The 25,030-nt window shown below is 49.3% G+C and overlaps 1 protein-coding gene across 2 annotated transcripts; it reads left to right on the top strand.

Moving 5' to 3' along the window:
- The first annotated feature begins 10,174 nt into the window (after positions 1–10,174).
- On the top strand, positions 10,175–24,799 carry ROBO4 (roundabout guidance receptor 4). Of its 2 annotated transcripts, none has more exons than XM_043452148.1 (18): positions 10,175–10,331; positions 10,900–11,229; positions 11,417–11,574; positions 11,753–11,873; positions 12,386–12,513; positions 12,606–12,834; positions 13,091–13,203; positions 13,899–14,067; positions 14,210–14,395; positions 14,526–14,568; positions 16,913–17,037; positions 17,173–17,436; positions 21,395–21,502; positions 21,696–21,834; positions 21,968–22,213; positions 22,369–22,727; positions 23,784–23,996; positions 24,134–24,799. In XM_043452148.1, the coding sequence occupies exons 1-18, from the start codon at positions 10,268–10,270 to the stop codon at positions 24,142–24,144; spliced, it is 3,006 nt and encodes a 1,001-aa protein (XP_043308083.1). In that variant the 5' UTR covers positions 10,175–10,267; the 3' UTR covers positions 24,145–24,799. The 2 variants fall into 2 exon arrangements, with proteins under 2 accessions (XP_043308083.1, XP_043308082.1); XM_043452147.1 differs by having other exon boundaries at positions 16,913–17,049.
- The last annotated feature ends 231 nt before the right edge of the window (positions 24,800–25,030 follow it).

Here is a 25,030-nt window from a genome sequence, read left to right as displayed (position 1 = left end):
ACAAAATAGTTTTCAGTGTAGAGGGAAATTCTGGGGAATTGTAAGTGAAGCCTCAATAGTGTCTATAGCTACATAATATCACAAGGCTTGTTTCCACCAAAAACAAACACTAAAATTGAATTATGTGCATCTAATTAATTAATTTCAAACCATATGAAATAAAAGACTTCCCTGGCAGTCCAGTGGTTAAGACTCTGTTCTTCCAATGCAGGGGGCCCTGGGTTTGATCCCTGGTAAGGGAACTAGATCCCACATGCTGCATGGCCAAAAAAAAAAATATATATATATATATATATATATATGAAGTACAAATTGATACTGTTACAGAGAGAAATTTGCCAATCTATTTTTGCAGTGGAAGATCTTAAAGCATCTCTTTGATTAGCAGTTGGTAAAACAGACTTTATTTATTTATTTATTTTTTAAAACAGACTTTAAAAGATAGTAAAGATTTGCAAGATTTCAGTAGTTTAATACACAACATTTGTTTTGAAAATATATAAAGATCTATGCCAATGAAAGAATATATAGTCTTCTGAAGAATATACAAAATATTCTCCAAATATTGACCATGTGCATTGACTAGGGCATAAATCTCAATAAATTTTGGAGGGTTGTTATCACGTAGACGTCATTCTCTGATCACTAATTAAATTAGAAAGCAATAGTGAAAAGTTAGATAAAAATTCCATTCATTTGTGTATTAAAAAGAACACTTCTTAATAACTCATGTGTTAAAGAAGAAATTATGATAGAAATTTTAAAACTTAAATCTGCATCAAACTTAGAAACTCTTAGAAGGGACCTCTTTGGCCGTCCAATGATTATGACTTCTCACTTTCACGGCAAGTTTCAGTCCCTGGTCGAGGAACTAAGATCCTGCATGCTGGATGGAGTGGCCAAAAAAAAAAAAAACCAACACAGCCTCTTAGAAGACAACAGAACACCTAGATGACCCTGGATACAGCAATGCTTAAGATACAACACCAAAGACACAATCCTTGGAAGACATGATTATAAGCTGGAATTCATTAAAATGAAAAACTCCTGCTTTCTGAAAGGTAATGTCAACAGAACGAGAAGATAAGCCACAGACTGAAAGAAAATATTTGCAAAAGACATATCTGATGAAATATAAAAAACAAAATGCTGTTACCCAATATATACAAAGTTAATATATACAATAATATACCCAATATATACAAAATTAAAATTCAACAGTAAGAAAACAGACAACCTGATTAAAAAATGGACAAAAGATCTGAACATATACCTCACCAAAGAAGATATACAGATAGCTAGTAAAGACATGAAAAGATGCTTCATCTCATATGTCATCAAGGAAATGCAATTTAAAACAACAATTATTAAAAAAAAAAAAACAACTGCACAACTATTAGAGTGGCCAAAATCTAAACACTGACAACGCCAAATGTGATAAGGATATAGAACAATAATTCTGATTTATTGTTGGTGGGAATACAAAATGGTACACCCACTTTGAAAAAAGTATGGCAGTTTTAAACAAAAGTAAATATATTCTTACCGTGTGCTTAGTTATTCAGTTGTGTCCAACTCTTTGTGACCCCATGGACTGTAGCCCTGCAGGCTCCTCCTCCAGTCCACGGAATTTCCCAAGCAAGAATACTGGAGTGGGTTGCCATTTCCTTCTCCAGCGGATCTTTCTGACCGAGGGTTCAGACTAGTGTCTCCGGTGTCTCCTGCATTGCAAGCAAATTCTTTACCCACTGAGCCATCAGGAAAGCCCTATTCTTACCATATGACCAAGCAACTGCACTCCTTGGTATTTACCCAAATGAGCTGAAAACATATCCACACAAAAACCTGCACACAGATACTTATAGCAGCCCTATTCCTAACTGCTAAGACTTGGAAGCAACCAAGATGTCCTTTAGTAGGTAACTAGATAAAGAAACTGTGGTACTCAATTCAGTTTAAAAATATTAAAGAAAAAAATTTATATCATCTCAAAACAAAACAACAACAAAACACTGGCAAGCCTAAGAAACCATCACAGGCAAGAAGAACCTAGAGAGACAGATGACTAAATGTAATGTGGTGTCTTAGATAGCATCCTGGAATACAAAAGGGACATTAGGTAAAAACCAAGGAAATCCAAATAAAGTATTGATTTAGTTAATTAAAAAAAAAAAGAAAGAAGCTATGGTACTAATCATCCAGGAAATGCAAATCAAAACCACAATGAGCTATCACGTCATAGCAATGAGAATGACTACCAGCAAAAGGAAAAAAAAAAAGAAGACATAAGTGTTGATGAGAGAGCAGAGAAAAAGGGGAACCCCAGAGCACCATTGATGGGAATGCAAATTGGCACAACCACTCTGAAAATAAGTGTGGAACTTCTTTAAAAAATTAAAAATAGAATTACCATATGATCTAGCAATCCCATTTCTGGGTATATATCCAAAAGAATTGAAATCTAGATGTGTAGAGATATCTGCAACCCCGTGTTCATTTCAGTCTTCTTCACAATAGCCAAGATATGGAAACACCTAGGTTTCCATATTCATGCATCAGGGGATAAATGGATAAAGAAAATGTGGTATACACATGCCCTGGAATATTATCCAGTGACGAAAAAGAAGGAAATTTTCCTGTTTGTGACAACTTGGATGGACCTTGAGGGCATTATGCTAAGTGAAATACATCAGACACAGGAAGATGAACATCTTTCTATATTTATATTTCTATAAGTATAATATTACTTATATATAGAACTTTAAAAAGGCAAACTCAGAGAAACAGAAAGTAGAGTGGTATTTACCAGGGGTTGAGGGGTAGGGGAATGGGAGATATTGGTCAAAGAGTACAAACTTCCAGTTGTAAGATCAACAAGTTTAGGGATCCCATATACAACAGAATTTGAACCAGAAAAAAAAGTTAAAATCCTCCTACAAAGAAAACATTAGCTCAAATGCTCTTATAAGTAGGTCCTACCAGTTGTTCAAGGAACAGATAATTTCTACGTTATACAAACTCTTCCAGAAAATAAACACAGAGGGAATACTCTTTAACTCATTACATGAGACTGGTGAAACCCTGATAACAAAATGAGACAAGGAAAATATGAGAGGAAAAATTATGAGCCAATCTCATGAACATACATACAAAATACCCTAAACAAATGTAAGCAAAGGAATCTAGGAATGTGTTAAAAAGGGATATATATATCATAACCAAACTATATTTATGCCAGGAATGCAAGAACAATTTAAAATTAGAAGGTTCCTAAATGATATCCACCACATTAACAGATGAAAGGAGACAAACTAGATACCTGAAAAAACATTTGGAGAACTTGATAAAAGCATTACCAAACTAGAAATAAAAAACTTTTAAAACCTGATAAATAATACCTAAAAAAAAAACCAGCAAGCCTCTTTCTTAATTGTGAAACATTAGATATATTCCTTTTAAAATGAAGAGGTTAAACAAAGATACTCATATTCACTCCTGGTTTCAACATTGTACTGGTAAAACAAGAAAAAGAAACCAAAATGCATAAAGGTGAGAAATTTAAAAGCCAAAAATTCATTTAGATTACAAAATTTTCTGTATACAAATTTCAAAGGAATCTACAAACTACTAGACATAATGCCATAATGTCTCATTTCTTTATTGCTCTGTAGCAAGCCACTCCAACATTGAATGACCTAAAAGAATAGCCATTTTATTCTGTCACAATCCTTTGTGTCAGTGGGTAGGGCTGGACCCAGCTAGGCAATTCACTTGCAGGTGCCGCATGAGGTCATTTATGTGACTGTGTCATCTGGCATCTTGAACTGCAGCTGGAGCCTAAGATGGCCTCACTCACAAGTCTGGTGGTTGATACTTATAGTTGGCTAGCAGGTTTAGGCATCAGCTAGAATAGCTTGTCTTTACTCTGTGGGGGTAAATTGAGCTTCTTCATATAATAGTCTCAGGGCAATGTTTCAAGAACAGAAGCTGCAAGACCTTTTGAGGCTTAGAGTTGGAAATTCCACATATCATTTCCACTATATTCTGGTGGTCAAAGTGACTCACAAGGTCAGCCTAACTCCAGGGTGTTGGGGAAAAAATTCCACTTCCTTATGGGAGGGACAACTAGTATTGCAAAGGGACAAGCATACGGGTTGGGAGAGATTCTTGCATCTATCTTTGCTAATAATCTCAACAGGAGGTCTAACAATTTGGCTAAGAATACACTAAACAAAATATGTGCAATATCTATATAGAGCAAATTATGAAGCTTTATTAAAAGACATTAAAGAAAAGCCAAGTAGGGACTTCCCTGATGATCCAGTGGTTAAGAATCTGCCTCGCAATGCAGGGGATGCGGGTTCAATCCCTGGTCGGGGGGCTAAGATCCCACAAGCAGTGGCACCATTAAGGCAGTGCCACAACTAGAGCGTGTGAGTGCCACAACAGAAGATCCATGTGTCACAACGAAGGCCTGATGCACCAAAATAAATACATAAATATTTAAAAAAGTAATTTTAAAAAATAAAGAAGACCCAAATAAATTAACAGGTGTACAAGCTCATGAATAGGAAGACTTAATGTTATAAAATGTCAGTTTTTCCTATGCATTCAATTTCAATTCCACAAAGCTTTCAAGGACTTGATAAGCTGAAGGTGCAAGGATAGGCAAGACAATTTGAACACTAACTGGGGAGGAATCACGCTGCTAGGTAGTAAAATATTATCCACCTCTAGTAACTGAGAGAGCATAGGATTCGTGCAGAATTAGACAAATAGACCAATGAAACAAGCTATACATGTATATATGGGTATTTGATGTGTGACCAAGGAATAATTGCAGGTCACTGGGACTAAGCAATAAGTAATGCTGGGATAATTAGTTACCATCTGGAAAAAAAAAAAAAAGTATATCCCTACCTCAAGCCCTAAAAAATAATCAATTCATGATAGATCAAAGACTTAAAAGTAAAATCTGAATACTTGTAGAAGAAACAATGGGAGAATATTTTCTTATTTTAGTATAGAGAAAATTTTCTTCAAAAACAGAAAAAATGCACTAAACATAAAAACAAATATTAATAAATATATTTATGAAAAATTAAGAACATCTGTTACAGCACAAAGAGAAAATATGAGGCCAAACTTGTTCTCGCAATATCTCTAATTCACAGAGAATTATTTTCCAGGCTATATAAAACTCCTGGAAGTTATTGAGAAAAAGACAAATAAGCAACAGAAAAATGAGCAAGAGATAGAAATAAATACTTTCCAGGTGAAAAACACAAATGGTGGATAACACTTGAAAAGATGCTTAGCTTCATTATTTAATCAGGAAAATGCAAATTAAGACAACAATAAAATATTATTCTGCATACCAGACTGTCAAAAACTAAGAAATCCACCAACTATTATGAAGATGTGGCTTTAAGGACATTGGGGCAATCAACTGATTTAGAAAACAATTTGTCATTTGCATCTGAAATTGAAATTTGTATGCCCTAAGACAGACCCAGACATTTGACTACTAGGTTTAGGTATTCTGTAAAGAAAATCTTAATTATACTAGAAGACATATAAAATAAAGATTCCAAGCAGTAATGTTTATAACAGAAGGGGAAGAAAAAGAACCATTTGATACACTACACAGTAAGGAAATTATTAAAGACGTTCGGCTGCAAAGAATCATTGAATTGTCCTAGATCCCCAACAACAACCAATTTAGAGCAAAGGTCTGCTTCCTATTACCCAGTCAAAGCCCAAATCTTATAAGAGGTTCTGACACCTTCTTACTAGAGCTTCCCAGGTGGCTCAGTGGTAAAGAATCCTCCTGCCAAGCAGGAGGTTCGATCCCTGGGTCGGGAAGATCCCCTGGAGGAAGAACGGGCAACCCACTCCAGTGTTCTTGCCTGAGAAATCCCATGGACAGAGGAGCCGGGTGGGCTACAGTCCATGGGGTCACAGAGAGTCAGACTTGACTGAGAACGAATGCACCTTCTTACTGAGGCACCCCATGATATGCACGCCCTTAGCTGCAAAGAGTAAGAAACCCAACATGTTAACAAGTGTGTTCCCGGTGGTCTTTTCTTTGGCTGGGTTAGCTGGGGGATGAGTCGGGGGTAGGCACTGACAAGCTGAACACAAAGTACAATAACTGCTCTGGTCTCTTTTTCTTCTTGGACACAAGAGCAGACAAATAGTGACATCAACAGCCTTTGAAATCTCCACTTGGTCCAATCTCCAATGTGTGATCTAGATGTGACTCGCAGACACTGGTGCTAAGGAAGTCAAGAAACTGTGGAGTTGAGAGTATTAGACGTGATTTCCACATGGACACTGAAATTGCCTGGGAATGAGGGGACAGAAGCTGAGCCAGTGAAGTGATGTCTGGGCAACTTCCCCTTCGGCTAAGAGGAGATCATTCCTATCTCCTCTTTTGTCTCAACTTCCCTCCGACTTTTGGCATCTTGGAATGGAGGATTTGGAAATTGGGACCAAACTCACACAAAGAGGGAAACAAACCAAAAACAAGAAGACAGAAAGGGTAGGATCTCAAGGCCAAAGAGAGTGTCCTGGGTGGTGGGGGCTATGGTTCTAGTGGTCAGCAAGGGGCTATACCCTTTCCAGAACACTCAAGGGCTGGTTTAAACACATGCCTAGTGTTTTCATAGCACCACTGTCCTCAAACCTCATACAGAAAATTTATAGATGAAGAAAGTGGGGCTCAGAGATGTTATGTGACTTATTCAAGGTCCCTCTGCCAGTAAGTGGTGGAACCAAGACTGAAACATCCAATCCCACCTGAATTAGTACCATTTACCCCACCAGCCTGGTCAACAGGAGTGCTGGCTTCATTTTCAGAAAACATAGAGGAAGCCAGAGAAGCCAGGAGCCGGAGGTAGGAAGAAATGTCCTCTGGAGGGTCCTTATAAAGAGCACCTTATAATCTCTCTCCTCTCACTTCCCTCTTACAAGCAATTAAAGTGTTACGAAAACACAAAACTCTAAAACCAGGGGGTAAGAAAGATACTGGTTAAAGTGTCACTGGTCAGCACATCACCAGGGTCCCAAAGCAGAGCCTCCTCGAGATAGCTGGAGGCAGCTCCCATCCACCAACGTCATTCCCATGACTCACATGGTCAGCTCTTCCTTAGTGTGTGGGAATGAGACAATCAGGATGCCGGGGGGCGGGGTGGGGGGCAGATTGCTGGAAATGAGCATCACGGTCTCTGAGAGCCATCCAGACACGCCTTGCTATTGGGAAGTCCCCTTGGCCTTCACTCCGGGGATCCCTGAGGGCCCTGGAGGCTTAAACTGAGAGAGGAGAAAGCCTTAATATCCGAAGGAACAGCTCAGAGTGAAGGGACCCTTCAGTCCCCATCAGTTCTTAGCACTTGGGTCTGCAGAGTCTGGGAATGCAGAGGCTGTGCTGACAGCATCTCTAGGGAGGGGTCACGTGACCGTGGGGCAGGGAGTCCTCCCCCAGCTGCAGAGCCTCCAGGCATTTTCTCCTGAGTCACCTGTCCATTCCTACCCACCTGAGGACCACCTAGTCATGAATCTGAATTCCTTTGAGATTTGTCCTTTTCCCCGAGAGAAGGACACCATCTTTCCAGAATGTAGAGATGTGAGTCAAATCAAGCTGCCATTAAATCATTAGGAGAGAACTTGGTTAGTCTCCCCAAGTCTGATATATAAGCCAAAGAGAATAGAGAGGACCGTTAAGGCAGCATTCCTGCAGGGCAGGCAGTCACGGAGTCAGACAGGCTTGGGGGGCTCTGCACCTGGGAAATCCCAAATTGGCTGGATGTGCAGTAAATCCACCTTTCCTTGTCGTTTTGCCAAAAGTTTTCAGTTTTGCCTCAGGTTCAAAGGTTATGTTAACAAAATAAGCCACTTGTTATACACAAATAAATAATACCAATATTTATCAGAGAATCACCTAGCTTACTTTCAATATAGTAACATTAAAAGAAAAGCGAAATAGAAACAGCAGAGGATACATCACCAAATTGGGTTTTGACCAACATCCAGACTCAAATAGCGCTGGGAAGTCCCATGTCACAGCACATCTGGAGTCCCAGTTGGGAAAAGGTCCCAGGCAGCTCATCCGCTCAGTGTGAGACTCCAAAGATTGAGGTTTGGGGTTCCCGTTTATAATTTCAGGATGCAAACTGATATCATCATCAATCTGAGCAAATTGCATCTCTGGCTTCTTGTTAATGCTGTTTGTTTTGTCTTGTGAAACTTGGAGTGCTGTTAAGCCTGGGGCTTGGTTGACCAACCCCCATCCAAGGACTCAAAAATTTCAAGATTTGTCCCCTATCTTATCTACGGTGCCACAAGTCTTGCACTCGCATCAGGCAGTCAGGGCACGCACAGTCAGGGCAGTGTTGAGGCAGGTTAGAGGCAAGGTCAAAGGCCTGCTCTGCTTTGTCTCTGAAGCCTAGGCAAAGCTATTTAATTTCCCTAACACTTGCTCATCCTTGGCTGCCTTCACTATCCATCTGAATACCCCCTTGCTCATGCTGACCCCACAGATCCTTGACCGCATAAATTCTACTCTGCTCTGCCTGGCACACATATACCCTGCATGCCCCATGGAATTTGTCACTTCCCTTTGCTCCTCCACTTCTGAAATACCAAACTCTGTTCTCTGACACCAATCCCTATTCTCCCAGCTCTGACACTCTGTTAGTTTCACTGTTTGTTCTTTACCCCCTTGGAAATGCCCACTTTGTAGAGAACAGTGTTCTCTTGCCCTGATTGTCTTAATCAGACTTGTTCTGCATTTGAAGGGAGAAGAAGGCGTGAGGGAGGCCTTCCTCTTTCAGGCTGTGAAGTCTGGGGCTGGGAATGGGGCTGGCGTGGAGGCCAGGCTGGGACGGGGGAGGAAGGGAGGCAGTCGGCTGGGTTAGGGGCCCCACAAAGGAGCTGGCCAGGAACAATGGGGAACAAAGGCTGGACATTCTTCCGCTGAGCCCCCAGAGCCTGGCCTTGGTCTTCCGGGAACAGCTCCAGGAAATGTCTGAGATTCCAGATTTGGAAGGAAGAGACCTGTAAACAGGAGCTGGGCTCTGAAAGGGGAGAGCAGCGTATCTCTAGAGAGGGGGTGGGGAGAAGCGGGGTGTGCGCTGACATTGCAGGCTCATAAACTACGGGTCTGTCTGCTATAAACACAATATTTCAGGACTGGGAAAATGATTTATTTTTTTGCCACACGCATGTGGGGCCTGAGTTTCCTAACCAGGGACCGAACCCTCACCCCTGCATTGGAAGGTGAATTCCCAACCACTGGACCACCGGGGAAGTCCCAGGGCTGGAGAAAGCTCTTAAAGGCCATTTACTCTAACCATCTTTCCAGGGCCTGAAAAATATCCCAGCCAAGGATGCTTGAATAGTTTCAGTGATGGGATGTGGATAAAAATAAATAAATCATAATATTAGCTAAGCTTTACTGATCACTTACGAAGCATTAGGCACTGTACTAGGTTGATTCTATGCTTCATCTCTTCTCTTATTCCATCTCTCAAGGTAGGAACTATTATTGCTGTTGTTGTTATTATTCCCTCTTTACAAATAAGGAAACTGACTTTCAAGGATGAAGTCACTTGCCCAAAGTCTCCCAGAAGTTTATCTGTCTGTCTCTGAGCTGACTAGGAGTGAACTGTAGGCATCTCCCAGACTGTCCCAGAGTCTCTTATCTTCCTTATCTTCTGGCTTACCACCCCACCTCTCCCTGGGAAATGGACATGAGACACTGCCCCCCACCCAGTTATCTTCCTCGTTGCTTTTCTCTACCCTTAGCCTCAGAATGCCCGTGCCCTGAGATTTCACCGCTGAGTTTCTAACCCACTCTAGCAGTGGGGTAGGGGTGAGGGGTGTCATCTGGAAAAAAAGGAATTGGGATTGGGGTTGAATGGTTCACTAGAGGCTTGGAATTAAAGGATCGAAACTCCTGGAGTTAACGGTCAGGGTGAGGATTACCTCTAAGAAATCCCAGACTAGGGTTTGAGTTTAGAGTCACAGGTTATGACTAAAGGGTCAAGGTCATAGAGCCTCTCTCCTCTGGTCTCCTCCCAGTTCTCCAAGGCCCTGAAGGCCGGGCAGGAAGCATCGGTTTCCTCCAAGCTGCTTCCCTCCTGGGGCAGAGTCTCGGTCACAAACAACCACCACCAGCCCGCCCCGCCCCTCCTTCCCCCGCCGCTGTGAGCTCAGAGCAGTAGGACCAAGTGCTGCGGACCAGGTCAGAGCCCCGCGAGCAGGCATGGGCGCTGGAGGAGCGCACCTCCTCAGGGTCCACTGGGCCCTGCCTCTCCTGCTCCTCACGGGTGAGTAGGACCGGTTCTCCCCGCTCCTAGCCCACGCACCCTTGATCCGAGGCCTGGCCGAGGCGGGGGAGGCCCTTTCGCCTCTGTTTCCCTTTGGCAGTGGGGGTAGCAGAGACAATGGTGATGATGGTGGTGGTGCTGTTAAGTGTGAGAGAAACAGATTGAGGGCTCCACGGGCCCTCACTGCGTGCCACGCGTGCACACTGGCCCTCTCGCCTCCCTCCCAGCATGTTACCTAGGAGCTTGTTTGGAGGTACTAGCAGGAGAGTCCACCTTATACTCTTGACCGAAGACCGGTCCCTCTCTATCGTGGATGGTCATCCTCTTTGACTGATGGCATAGCTTCAGGCAGGACAGACATGGAGTGGTGAGGGAAGAAGGGGACACCCGCCTGGCCAGCCAGATTAGCCGAATCAACCCTGGGGTGACAGCTGTCATAACCAGATCGCCCTCACGTCCCCAGTATGTTATTTGGGAACTCATTTTCAAAAGGAGGCAGATGAGACATGAGGGGTTTGGGGGCCCTACTGGTAGTTAGACTGGGCCCCGCCTCCTTTTCTCTCCCCAGGAAGCATGGCCCAGGACTTCCCACCCCAGATCCTAGTCCATCCCGAGGACCAGCTGTTCCAGGGCCCCGAACCAGCCAAGATGAGCTGCCGGGCCTCAGGTCAGCCGCCTCCCACCATCCGCTGGCTGCTGGATGGGCACCCCCTGAGCATGGTGCCCCCAGACGTTCACCACCTCCTCCCTGACGGAACCCTCCTGCTGCTGCGGCCCCCTCCCCGGGGACGTGCCCACGATGACCGCACCCGATCCACGGACCTGGGAGTCTACACCTGTGAGGCCAGCAACCGGCTGGGCACGGCAGTCAGCCGGGGCGCGCGGCTGTCCGTGGCTGGTGAGGCCTGGTGGGGAGACTTGGGAGGGGAGGGCTGGGTGCGGGGCGGTCCTAGATGGGAGACCTGGGAGGTGGGGCTGTGAAGAAGTCAGCACAAGGCAGAGCCCAAAGGCAGGTGATACAGAGCAGGTTGGAAGTGCCAAGGTGGGACCTGGATGGAAGGGCCAACCCTCTGTCCTCCCCACAGTCCTCCAGGAGGATTTCCAGGTCCAGCCTCGGGACACGGTGGCTGCAGTGGGCGAGCAGGTGCTTCTGCAGTGCGAGCCGCCCTGGGGCCACCCAGAGCCCACCGTCTCATGGTGGAAGGATGAGAAACCCCTGGCCCTGCAGCCAGGGCGGCACTCGGTGAGCCCCTTCCCAAACCTCATCCTGTCCGGGCCTCAACTGTGCACACCCAGGGGCCTGACCCGCTCCCCCCGCCCCCAGCCCCATGTCTCCTGCAGTAGTTGAGGAAGGGGCGGCCGTGAGGCCTTAGGCCTTCCTCCCCACATGGGAGACTTTATAAGACACCTGGTCCTGACAGGTGTCCCAAGGCTCCCTGCTGATGGCAAGAGCAGAGAAGAGTGACGCGGGGACCTACATGTGTATGGCCACCAACAGTGCAGGACGACGGAAGAGCCGGGTGGCCAGGGTGTCCATCCAGGGTAAGGGGAGGGCGGTCGGCTAAGGTCAGGGCCAAGGTGGGGGGCACCAGTTAGGGTGGTGTGCTCTGGTTTGGGCTGGGGTTAAGGGATGTGGGGGTTCAACCCGGGATATGGGTCAGAGTGGTGGGGACCTCATTGAGGGGTGGTTCCTCCATCCAAGGGCTTCCCTCATAGCTCAGTCAGTAAAGAATCTCCCTGCAGTGCAGGAGACCCAGGTTTGATCCCTGGGTCGGGAAGATCCCCTGGAGAAGGGAAGGGCAACCCACTCCAGTGTTCTTGCCTGGAGAATCCCACGGACAGAGGAGCCCGGTGGGCTACAGTCCATGGAGTCACAAGAGTCGGACGTGACTGAGCTGCTAAATCATCATCATCTTCCATCTGAGGATAGACATTGGAGAGCTCACGACCAGGGCAGTCTGGGAGTTCTGGCTCCTCTGTGGCCTAGGGATGCTCCACTCTTTAATTTCTTCCCTCTGACCTATGGGCCCATCCCCAATGTGTGCGCCCCACAGAGCCCCGGGACTACAAGGAGCCCCTGAAGCTTCTGGCTGTGCACATTCAGCTGGAAAACGTGACCCTGCTGAACCCAGACCCCAAGAAGGGCACCAAGCCTGGGCCAGCTGTGTGGCTCAGCTGGAAGGTGAGGCCCGGGACCTGGGGTGGAACAGGCACAGCTCCGGAGAGGGCTGCTCACGAGAGCCCTGAGTCCTCCCCTCCCCCCGCCTTCCCCAGGTGAGCGGCCCCGCGGCACCTGCTCAGTCCTACACGGCCCTGTTCAGGACCCAGGCCGCCCCTGGGGGCCAGGGCGCCCCGTGGGCAGAGGCCCTGCTGGCTGGCTGGCAGAGCGCAGAGCTTGGGGGCCTCCACTGGGGCCAAGACTACGAGTTCAAAGTGAGACCGTCCTCCGGCCGCGCTCAAGGCCCCGACAGCAACGTGCTGCTCCTGAGACTGCCTGAACAAGGTCAGGAACAGATGCTTACAGAACCCAACGATATACCCCCAGCCCCTTTCTGTCCCTCTGTAGTCAGGAGGAAGAGGAATAGCGGCTTCCACCCCTGGGCCCCCTCTTGTCCTAGCTCTGAAAGCAGAGCTGAGAGAAGCTCTGGTTCTTGTCAGCATGGCTCGGACCTTATGACCCCAGCCCTGCTCTTTTCTCTAGAAAGGGAGTCCCTAGGATTCCTTCAGCATTCCTTACCGCCTGTCTCCCTCCCCACCAGTGCCCAGTGCCCCACCCCAGGAGGTGACCCTAAAACCTGGCAATGGCAGTGTCCTTGTGAGCTGGGTCCCACCACCTGCTGAAAACCACAATGGCATCATCCGTGGCTACCAGGTACCCCCCGCAAGCTGACGCACCGCTCCCCTGTAGTGCCAAGACTTCCCTCTTCCCTGGCTCTGGGCACTAAGAAACGGTACCTGCCCAGCGAAGCAGGGACTCTACTGTTTGCCAGACACTGCCACGCGCTTACCTACATGATCTCATTTCCTCTCACAGCCCATGCTGGGTTGTGATCCCCAGTTTACAGACATGGAAAGTGAGGCTAGGCTCACGAGTGCGGGAAACAGGACAGGGACCAAACCAGGCTGTGACTGACTCTGAGTTTCTAAGGCAGAGGTGCCAGAGTGTGATTCCTGGACCAGCAACATCACCATCATCTGAGAACTTGTTAGGATACAGATCCTTCAGTCTATTGATAGGATTTGTGGGTCAGAATGTCAGAGATGGGCTTGGCCATCCAGATTTTAACAAACCCTCCAAGTGATCCTAAAGCACATTGATGTGTGTGAACCACTGGTCTAACACCTACTTCGGAAGATTGCTTTTGTCCCTCTTCTGTCAGTCTAGAGAGAAGTCTCACCCACTTTGTAGGGAAGAAGGAAATAGGAAGTGTGGGTACATGTGGGAGTGTCTCCAGGTAAACCCCAGGAGAGAGTGGCCACATACCCAGAATCTGATCTGCAGATGAAGGGGCTTAACTGCTGTGATGGTTTTGGAGGCGGGCAAGCTCACCTCTGTTTGTGTCTCAGGTCTGGAGCCTGGGCAACACCTCATTGCCCCCAGCCAACTGGACCGTGGTGGGTGAGCAGACCCAGCTGGAGATTGCTGCTCGCATGTCAGGTTCCTACTGTGTGCAAGTGGCTGCTGTCACTGGCGCGGGCGCTGGGCAGCCCAGCAGCCCTGTCTGCCTCCTATTAGGTGAGGACAGTGCCCTCTGGCCCCACCCAGACCCCATCCAGGCCCCCTTTCCAACATTCTCTCTCCCTGCTCATGCTCCCAGCTCCTCCCCCCTTGTCTACCCACCTTCATTGCCTCGTCCTGAGCTCAAATTCCCTTACAGGGCAGGCCATGGAGCGAGCTGCCCAGCAACCCAATGCGCACAGCCCATGGACCCTGGAGCAGCTGTGGGCAGCCTTGAAGCGGCCAGAGGTCATTGCCAGCGGGGGTGTCGTGCTGTGGCTGCTGCTGCTGGGCACGGCTGTGTGCATCCACCGCCGCCGCCGAGCTGGCGTGCACCTGGGCCCAGGTGAGAAGGTGATGGACTCGCAGGTGGACTGGCTGGCCTTCCCTGGGTCCATCCAGGATGCAACAGAGCTTTGGGCCTCTAGCCAGGTGCTGGAGACTCTGGGCTGACCCTTCCTCCTGCCTTCTCTCAGGTCTGTACAGGTACACCAGTGAGGATGCCATCTTAAAACACAGGTGAGACAGGAAAGGGGCGGGGGTGAGGGAGGGGCAGAGGGGCTGAGGGACAGTGGAGTTGGGACAGAGAACTGGCTGGAGCATTTGTCTCCCCTGCATGCGTGCATTCTGTGTCGCATGAGTCGTATCTGACTCCTTGCGATCCCATGGACTGTAGCCCACCAGGCACTTCTGTCCGTGGGATTCTCCAGCCAAGAATACTGGAGTGGGTTGCCCTGCCCTTCTCCAGGGGACCTTCCCAACCCAGGGATTGAACCCACGATTCTTACGTCTCCTGCATTGGCAGGTGGGTTCTCTACCACTAGCGCCACCTGGGAAGCCCCGTCTCCCCTACTGCCAGGCAATTTGTCATCCTAACACCTGAATCTCCCCTGAACTTCAAGTGAGAATTAATTTCTCTTTCATTAATGTCACTATCACACCATCTGACAGGTAAGTAACTGGCCCCACCCAGACTTCAGTGACCACCCAAGGTTACATGGCCAGTACCTGCCTTCTGAACCCCTAATCTGGTGCTCTTGTTACCAAGCTCTCATTAATACTTACTGCACTCTCCTGCTGGATAGAGAATAATAGCATGGGAGGACCAGGCTGATTTCTAATTCTCTCTGTGCATTCAGCATCTACCGAGCGGTACCTTTGAGTTCAGCAATCACCTACCCCCACTAAGGCATCTTTCTTTCACAATAATCCACCCACAGTTCCAGCAGAGGGCACTCTGTCCCTATGTGATTGCTTCTTCCTCCTCGTTCTCAATAACCCAGCCCGCCTGCGGGTATACATCCATCTGCTCCGAGTGTGTTCGGTGGCCAGAGCAAGTCTCCAGTTATGAGACAAGACACTAGGAAACAAAACATCCTTTTTTCTCCTACTGGCTGAGTTTTTCACTAAACCATTTCATCTCTGCCCACCTTCTCCTGCTCTTTATCTCATTAGATTTCTTCTGAGAGATTTCACATTCCAGATCTGCATCTTTCAACAGGAGTATATCAAGCACCTCTTATGTGCCAGCTCTCAGGCTACCATTTTGCTGTCAGTTTCTCAGCCCAGAGCAAGGTTCCGTGCTGGCTGTTGCCGTGTTCCTGTGTTATCCCGTGCTCCCTGGCCTTTCTCTTCCAGCCACTTCCTGGGCTTAGCCTGCACCTTCCTGAACTTTCTCTGTCTCCCCTGGGACGTCATCCTTTTCCTCAAGGGAGATTCCATTCTGATCACCTTGTTCATTCATTTCTTGAGAAGAGTCACTGTCTGCCAGGAGAACACTCAGTCTAGCCGAGACAGGCACATGAGCATAAATGCAATCCAGAGCTGGGAGTACCAGGAGGGGGCTGGGTGGGGAACTACGGGAGGAAGATCTCACATTTCCCCTGACTGCACGTGTAAAATAGCGAGCTGGTGGGAAGCTGCTATAAAGCACGGGGAGCTCAATGCAGCGCTCTCTGGTGATCTAGATGGGGTGGGATGGGGGTCAGGGGGAGGCAGTTCCAAGAGGGAGAGGATATTTGTAAGTATGTGGTTGACTCACTTCATTGTACAACAGTAACTAAAATAACATTGCGAAGCAATTATATTAAAAAAAAAAAACCCAAAAAGTTAAAGCTGAAATAAAGGGGGAAGGCAAAGGGAATAGCAAGAAATAGCCTGCTTTATAGAGAAAGACAAGCCTTTTGGTTGGGCTGGGGCCTCCGGTATAGGATGGATCAGAGCAAAAGATAAAGCTGAGGAGCTGGAAGCTAGGCCAACGAGGGCCCTGTTAGCCACACTAGGCAGCTGGGCTCCATCTTGGTACATGGGGAGCCACTGAGGGTTTTAGGCAGAGAAGTGCTTTGGTCTGATCCCCACCGGCATGGCACCCCATTCAAAGGGAATCAGGCTAGAGACAGAGAAGCCAATATCCAGGCAGCAAACTCCTGCGCTGCTGGCTGAGTGATCTCTCACTTCTTCCTCTCAGCTTACAGTATCAGCCTCGTAAGGAAGTCTTACTGTTGGAGGAACCAGGGCTTAGAGAGGCTAATAGACTGAGCTGACCCAGGGTTGCACAGCCAGGCAGCACCAGATCTGGCTCCCAATGTGTATTCTTTCTGTCGCAGCACACAGCCATCTGTCTGTGATACCTCCCAGCTCTGGGGCAACTTGGCCGTCCTTTGATCTCAGGATAAGAAAGGGGCACTGCGTTTGGGACAGCAGATCAGAGATCTTAAGGAGTCTGTGGGGGGCTGAAAAGCAGTGAGAATAAAGCTGGTACCACCATCTACTCTACCCCTTCTGCTACCTGCTGAGCTCGAGGTCTTGACCAATCACGTTTTCCCTCCACCTGCGTCTCTGCCCCGCACCCCTCATTGTCCAGGATGGATCACAGCGACTCCCCCTGGCTGGCAGACACATGGCGCTCCACCTCTGGCTCTCGAGACCTCAGCAGCAGCAGCAGCCTCAGCAGTCGGCTGGGAGTGGACCCCCGGGACCCGCTAGAAGGTCGCCGCTCTTGTGAGCATGCCCCCCCACCCAGGGGTGCGGGTAGGGGGCCTAGCAGTTGAGTGGGGGTGCTGGACAAAAGGGGGCGTGGGTGAGCTGCATTCCCCATAATTGCTCTGTCATTTTTTACCGCAGTGATCTCCTGGGATCCCCGCAGCCCTGGGGTGCCCCTGCTTCCTGACACCAGCACTTTCTATGGCTCCCTCATTGCCGAGGGGCCTTCCAGCCCCCCAGCCCGGCCAAGCCCCCAGGCCCCAGCGGCCAGGCGGCTCACACCCCAGCTGGCCCAGCTCTCCAGCCCCTGGCCCAGTTCAGACAGCCTCTGTGGCCGCCGGGGTCTCTCTTCCCCACGCTTGTCTCTGGCCCCCGCAGAGGCCTGGAAGGCCAGAAAGAAGCAGGGTAAGGTTTCGAGGATGCACGCAGCCTGAATCAGGGTATGGGGGACAGGAGTCTCGGGGCCAGGTGTGGGCTGCCCTCCACCCACAGTCTGTCCTGATGGACACCTATTACCGTGCACCCAGCCAGGAGTGTGGAGGAGGAAATGGCAACCCACTCCAGTATTCTTGCCTGGAGAATCCCATGGACAGAGGAGGCTGGCGGGCTACAGCCCGTGGGGTCGCAAGGGTCAGACGTGACTTGGAGACTAAACCACCACCACCACCGGCAGCCAGGAGTGTGCTGGCCTCAGTTTTTCTTTCTTTCGCTCTTTGGGTCTTCGTTGAGCCACGCAGGATCTTCTTTCATTCATGCGGCATCTTTGCTTCTGTGCACGGACTCTCTCTCCTGTTGTGGGGTAGGAGCTTCAGTAGTTGCAGCCAGCAGGCTTGGTTGCTCCGAGGCATGTGGGATCCTACCTCCCCGACCAGGGATCGAACCCGTGGCCCCGGCATTGCAGACAGATTCTTAACCACTGGACCACCGGGGAAGCCGCAGGCCTCAGATTTTCTTTACACGGGGCTCTTCTTTGGGTTTTTCACACCAGCAGTGAGCCCTGTTTCTGCAGTCAGCTCAATTCAGCAAACACTGAATAAGCACCACTAGGGGTGGGAGAGGGGAACACAGTGATACTAAACATAATCCTTGCTCTCTACTAGCTCCAAGTCTAATGAAAGTGCATGACCAGCATGTAGGTAATTCTAGAACCTGGAGGAGAGTGACCAGTGCTAGCACAAAACCTCAGGCTCACATAACCTCTGTACCGTGTATTGTGTACATATGCGTTATGCACGATGTATGGGTCCTGCCCAGGTACCAACTCCCAGCTTGCTTCCCAGAGAATGAGCATTTCCTTTCTGTCAATTTCTCTCCTGACTTTCGACTACCTGTTTTGACTCTCCGGAGAGAAATACGTATACTCTCTATTTCTTTAGCAACTACTCTATGTTAGGTGCTTTACTCATATTTGTTACATCATTGAATCCTCACAATATATTGGCAAGGTGTTATTTCTCTAATTTTACAGATAAGGAAAGAGGATCAGAATGGGGTAGCTTGTTTAAAACCCTACGTCCATGAGCTGCAGATCTCAAATTTGAAACCAGAAACTTCCAAAAGTTACTTTGAATCTCTCTGGGAGCACCCCTGGGAAACTCTGTTCTCTCGATGACTCTGTTTCTCCATTTCTGAACATTGACTTCACGCTCCGCCATCTCCATGAGCCTCCTGTACTGATTAGTTAAGATTTATAAACATTCAGCAGCCGGTTTTGTTAAGTGGATATAATCCAACTTTTATCAAGATAAAGATGGATTTAGAGTAATTAAGGGCTTGGCCAATATCCAGAATTTTATGACTCTAAATATTAGCGAAGCTGGCATCCTTTCCAGCTTTGCCTCAGAGCTATTGCATTAGAAATCCTCTGTGATCATGAAATACCAGCTAAAAAGAGGTTGCATAAATCTCATTTAAAAAGTAGCTTTTTCATGGATAACCACACTGATTTGAATATAATGTATGTCCCACTTGAAAACATTAATGCTACCCCGAAAAGAGGATCAATTTTCTAAGGTCAGTTGTTAAGAAAGGTTCCCGTTCTGAGACGAAGTTTTCTAATCTCACTTAGAGATTTAGGTCCTCATCACACCCCTTTTCTCCCTCATCTGGCTCCACGCCATCACTGCTCCAGGATGGGGTGAGCATAGTAATTCCTCCAGGCTAGTGGGCAACAGCAACAGCCGCAAGATCTCATCCAGAGGGACTTTCCTTGTGCTCCAACAGTTAAGACTCCACACTTCCACTGCAGGGGTCACAGGTTCAATCCCTGCTTAGGAAGCTAAGATCTCACAGGCCACGCAGTACAGCCTGATAGTGAAAAAAGAAAAAATCTCATCCAGAGGCATGGAGCTCCTCTATGGCTATCGTCTAGTCCAAAAGTCTGCTGATTCTTTGTCTTCGAACTCTGGCAGTCTCTCAGTGCCCCCCCCCTTAAGCTGCTTATTCCTTTTTCTTATTATCTGAGCCTAGTTGGGTTTTTTACCTGTGTACTAATACTCTGACAACAGCTGTCTCATCCATTATGTCAGATTCTTAGTTCACTTTGCCGATACATATATTAAATATCCTCATTAAATAATTCACTCAAATATCTATCACAAGTCAGGTGTACCCAACAAGATTCCACCTCACTTTGATAACATTAGTGTATAGTTTAATTCCCTCCAGTACTCTTGCTTGAAAAATCCCATGGACGGAGGAGCCTGGTAGGCTGCAGTCCATGGGGTCGCTACGAGTCGGACACGACTGAGCGACTTCACTTCACTTCACTTCATAGTTTAATTCAAATAATATTGACACTAAATTCAAGTAATTCCAAGCAAGGTGGAAAGCAGTTTTCTTTTTTTGGTTACCAAAAATCCTTTAGAAGAAATAAAGTGAGCTGGGATAAATACAGTCTTTTCCCTTCCCCTTCCACATAAATCAACACCAATAGCATGTGCCCCAACTTCTGAGCTTAGGCAAGAAGCCAGGCCCAAGACAAGACAAAGCTGGTGAGAGTGGGGGTTGGAGTACTCAAAGCTGGCCTCCAGGACTTCTTGGGTCATACGACAATTAAAGGAAATGAGTAAAAGCTAAACCAGCCAAAGTACAAAAGGAAACTCTAGTGGAGGAAGTCTAGCCATTGTGTGGGTTTTCATCCAGTGGCTTAGAAGGTCCAGCCACTGTACATGGGTTTCTAGGACCCAGATGTATCCTTGATGAATGCCTTGTCCTCACTCTGAACCTGCCCATCGTGGCCCCCACATCTTTTATATTAGGTTGACAAGATAGCTCTGTGTCGAGGTCCTGCCTGGTCTCTGCTCCCCTTTCCTAACTGGGCTTTGGGCTTTTGATCGTGTGGCCTTAACCTGAAGGTTATTTCTTTTCTCCTTTGATTGATGTTCTCTTATTCCAGGTCTTGGGGAAATCCCTTCTCTTTATTACTCTGTTTCTCTTCTGGCTTAAACTTAGATCCATTTTGGTTTTGGCCTGACCAAGTCATTGCACACACCTGGGGCTTCTGTACTGTCACGATTTACTCAGAGCCCTGTCTCCTAAGTGGCCACATGGGCCTGATGGTAGCTGCCATCTCATACATGATTCTTCTCACTTTGTGTTTACAGCTGCATCTCTAATGTCATCCATCCATTCACTCATTCACTCAATACATCTTGACTATCCACAGGCAAGGCGTTGCCCACCTGGGTGAGACCAACCCTTCTTCCTACTCTAAAGTTCCTCTTCCCATCAGCTGACTCTCTCTCATCATACCTGGCTGGTCTGGGGCTCCCATCTCTTGTCTTCCTCATTATTTTTAAAATATTTTTTAAAAATTATTTATTTATTTGGCACTGGCTCCTAGCTGCAACACGTGGGATCTTTTATTATAGTTGAAGCCAGCTCTTAGTTGCAGCATGTGGGATCTAGTTCCCTGACCAGGGATCAAACACGGGCCCCTTGCATAGGGAGTGCAGAGTCTTAGCCTCTGGACCACCAGGGAAATCCCAAGAGGTTGTTTTTAAAATTATCTGTTAGATGCCAGCAACTTTCCAATCTGTTTTCAATTGCTTGGTAAAACCATGCTTTGAAGTGGCTGCTTACAAATGAAACAGGCTCGGGAAGGTCGATGCGTTTATCTGAGGTCACACAGTTAATACACGGTGGAGCTGGACTGTGAATCAGGTGATTTAACTCCAAGTCTAGTGCTCCTTCACTGTTATATCTCAGCTGCCTGGATGGAGGGAGATTCTTCTCTCTTCTTTCTGGATTCAGAGAAAAGCTTAAGTGAACAATCAGGCTGAAGACAGAGCCTGTGGCTGGACTCTGAAAGGCCCACCTGGATTGGCCGCCAGCCCCACAAACAAAACTCTTCGTTTTGCAGAGTTGCACCAGGCCAACAGCTCCCCACTGCTCCGGGCCAGCCACCCTGCGGAGCTCTGGGCCTGCGAGTCGAGCAACAGAGGCTCCAAGAACTTTCCCCAAAGCCCAGGTGAGTGGAGGGCCCTGGGAGGCGAATGAGGGAGTGAGGCGTGGTGTGGGGCCCGCCAGCCCCTCCATCTGGCTTCTCCTGTCCCTGAGGAGGCTGGCTCGGTGGGGCGGGCGGACAGGACGCTGCGTGGACAAGCTGCGGCCTGGGGGCTGTGAGGGTTCTGCGATCTCACGCCCAGGCTCTTGTTCCCCAGGAGCTGTGCCCCGTGCTCTGGTGGCCTGGCGGGCGCTGGGACCACAGCTCCTCAGCTCCTCCAGTGAACTGATGACTCGCCCTTTGCCCCCGGTACCACTCGCTCCCCGTGGACCCCCCACTCAGAGTCAGCAGACCCAGTAAGAGGGCCTGGGGTCAGGAAGCAGGGCGGGGCACTGGGGATGTGGGAGGTGCTTGCTGGGCGGGGCTGGGGGAGGGGTGGCAGGGACCGGAAGAATTGCGCTAACCATCCTGCTGTCTTACCCCAAACAGGCACTCGGTGGAGCCCCCAGCCCCCACCTCCCCTCCACCGCCAGCAGCCCCCCTCCCCGCCCTCCTTCCCTCCGGTACCCTCCGCCCCTCCAGCCCCCAGGCCTCCTCCCTCTCTGGTCCCAGCCCAGCGTCCAGCCGCCTGTCCAGCTCGTCGCTGTCTTCCCTGGGGGAGGATCAGGACAGCGTGCTGACCCCTGAGGAGGTGGCCCTGTGCCTGGAGCTCAGTGAGGGGGAGGAGACCCCCAGGTGAGTGGCCGGAGGGGAGCCAGAGGATACAGATAAGCGGGAGACAGAGGCGTGCTCACCTCTCCCGCCTCCACCTTCCTCACCGGACTGTTTCTGCCCCTCCACGCCCTGCCCCTGCCCAACAGCATGCCATCTCCCCTGTGACCTCTTCCTAGGAACAGCGTCTCTCCGATGCCAAGGGCGCCCTCCCCTCCCATCACCTATGGCTACATCAGCGTGCCCACGGCCTCGGACCTAGCGGACATGGGCAGGCCTGGAGGAGGAGTGGGGTCCGAGGTAAGGGGCTTGCTGTGCCCACCTCGGCCCTGCCTCACACCCACCCCCAGTGAGGGCTCCCTGGCCAATGGCTGGGGCTCAGCCTCAGAGGACAACGGCCCCAGCGCCAGAGCCAGCCTGGTCAGCTCCTCTGACGGCTCCTTCCTCGCTGACGCGCACTTCGCCCGGGCCCTGGCTGTGGCAGCAGACAGCTTCGGCTTTGGTCTGGAACCTAGGGAAGCAGACTGCGTCTTCACGGGTACGTGAGATCACTGTTTCACTCCCATCCCCCGGGAGGGGACACAGCTTCTCCCCAACCAAGAGTCAAGCATCCTCACCATCGTCACTGTGTCCCAGCCCCCATGCCAAGCGCCTTACATACGTTCAGCATTAGCAGCAGCTCTCTGAGGAATATTCTTTATCATTCTTTTCCAAATGAGGGAGCTGTAAGTCCCATAGGTTTATTAACTTGCCCAAGATCACCCAGAACAAGGATAAACTGTGCAAGTTAAAAGCCCAGAGGCAGGGACTAAGTGGCTAAGACTCCATAATCCCTATGCAGGGGGCCCAAGTTCAAAACCTGGTCAGGGAACTAGATTCCGTATCCCAACACTAAGATCTGGCACAGCCAAATAAATAAATATATCAAAAAAATAAGGGGGGGGGGCCCAGAGGCAGCCAATTATATGGTCCATTCTGCTACCTCCAGGACCTTCCTCTTACCAAATGTGGGGTGCAGGAAAGGTTGCCCTCCCCAGCCCAGTGACAGATTCATCCACTGTGGGAAGTTCTGTTCTGTCTCTTACATTCCCCCTGAGCTGTCAAAGCCTTCTTCCTCTCCCATCTATGGCCAGATGAGGCAAGACTGGGCTTCCTGTTTTGTGTGTCTAGCAGGTTGGGACCATCATTCCCGAGTCAACGGCAGGTAGTGAGGGCTCCTTCAGCCCCTTCAGTGTTCCCTTCCTTGGACATATATCCCCAAGACCTAGTTTTCAAACCTTAACTCTACATTCTTCCCCCTAAAAAAGCAGTCAGGATTGTGACGAACAGGAGAGCAGGAATTACCTAGGACAGAAAGCCAAGGCCGAGCTGGGAGGAGGGAGTTCAAGCTGTTCTCTTGAAGAAATCAGTGAACATCTTCCTCTCCCTGGGGTGGAGGACCCTGGGGATGTGGCCACTGGGTTGATGGACCGAGTGGGACTGGGTTATGTCTACGGTCAGGTGTATGCCTTAAGCAGCCCCACGCCTTCTGCCCTAAACTGGTCCCCAAGGGTGAAGGCCAACCCTCCACAGACATCTCTATCCTCCCTAACAGATGCTTCGTCACCTCCCTCGCCCCGGGATGACCTCTCCCTGACTTCTACCCTTTCCCTGACCCCGTGGGAGTGGAGGTCAGACTGGTTGGAGGACATTGAGAAAAATCCCACCCAGTGGCTGGGAAGGGGGCTGCCTCCCTGGCCACCTGAATCTCGGCTCTCTTCCCAGAAAAGTCAGCTCAAGCTCAGCTCTCCTGTGCCCAAAGCTGGCGGTAAGTGTCTGGTTGGCTGATGCAGCGATCCATCTTGACCAGAGGGGTTTTGTTGCGGTTGGGGACAGCCAAGAGGGGTCCAGAAAGAGCGATAAGGAACAGGGGGGATAACTCCACCCTCCTTCAACTTCTCCTAGACTCCTCCTGAACTGACCGCCTGACTGCCAAGATGAGAACCAGCCCTTCCTCACCCATCAGCCACTGGCCGGGGCTGTGGACTGCGGGTCTTGGCTTCGCTGCAGCTAGGGGGGTCCACCTTGTCTGACCTCTGGCATTCTCCCTCCCAGATGGTGGGAACAAATGAAAGCAAAACAAAATAAGAACAGAGCGGACCTGCAGCCTCCAGGAGCAAAATGTCAGCTCCACCTGGCTTGCAGCCCTTGCCTTTCCCTCTGGTCCATCCATGCCCACAGTCAGGTCATTTTGGCCTGAGAGGCAGCCCTAAATCCTTTGTGTTCCCTGCCCCACCCCTGCCTGGGTCACAGGAAGTGGGGGACCCGGACGTCTTCCTGGAGGACAGCGCTGGCTCATGGGAAGGGACTGCGGAGGAGGGAGCGTCTCGGGGCCTCCTCTCAGCCTTTTCCAGTCCATTCCTGGCCCGCCCCAACCACAGTGTGAAGGGACACAAAGAGGGGCTCCACTGAGGCATGAGGCCCGAACTTGGCACCAGGGCAAAGGGTTCAAGATGGATCGAGGGAGGAAGCTGAAGTGGGACAAACGTGGGACGAATGCACCGTCCCGATCCTGCTGTCACTATGAGTTGTCACTGAGGGATTTGATACCATAAAGCTGTGATGACTTGAGTTCCGTGAGATCACTCCGTGGAGCACCGTATCCTGCAGAGGGCACCTGGGTTAGGACAGCATCAGGCACTCACTGATCCTCCGGTGTTACTCTTTCTGTTCTGTCATCAAGGGGAGAATTACCTGCATCTTTCAGATTTTAAGCAGAATCCAGAAAAGGCCGGGATGGGGGTGTTTCGGGTTCTGCAGGTCTTAGCAACTTGTCCCGTGAAGATGATTTCTGCTCTTACC

Source organism: Cervus canadensis, chromosome 29 (assembly GCF_019320065.1).
Source record: "Cervus canadensis isolate Bull #8, Minnesota chromosome 29, ASM1932006v1, whole genome shotgun sequence".
Classification (NCBI taxonomy): Eukaryota; Metazoa; Chordata; class Mammalia; order Artiodactyla; family Cervidae; genus Cervus; species Cervus canadensis.
This window is presented reverse-complemented; position numbering and strand designations above follow the sequence as displayed.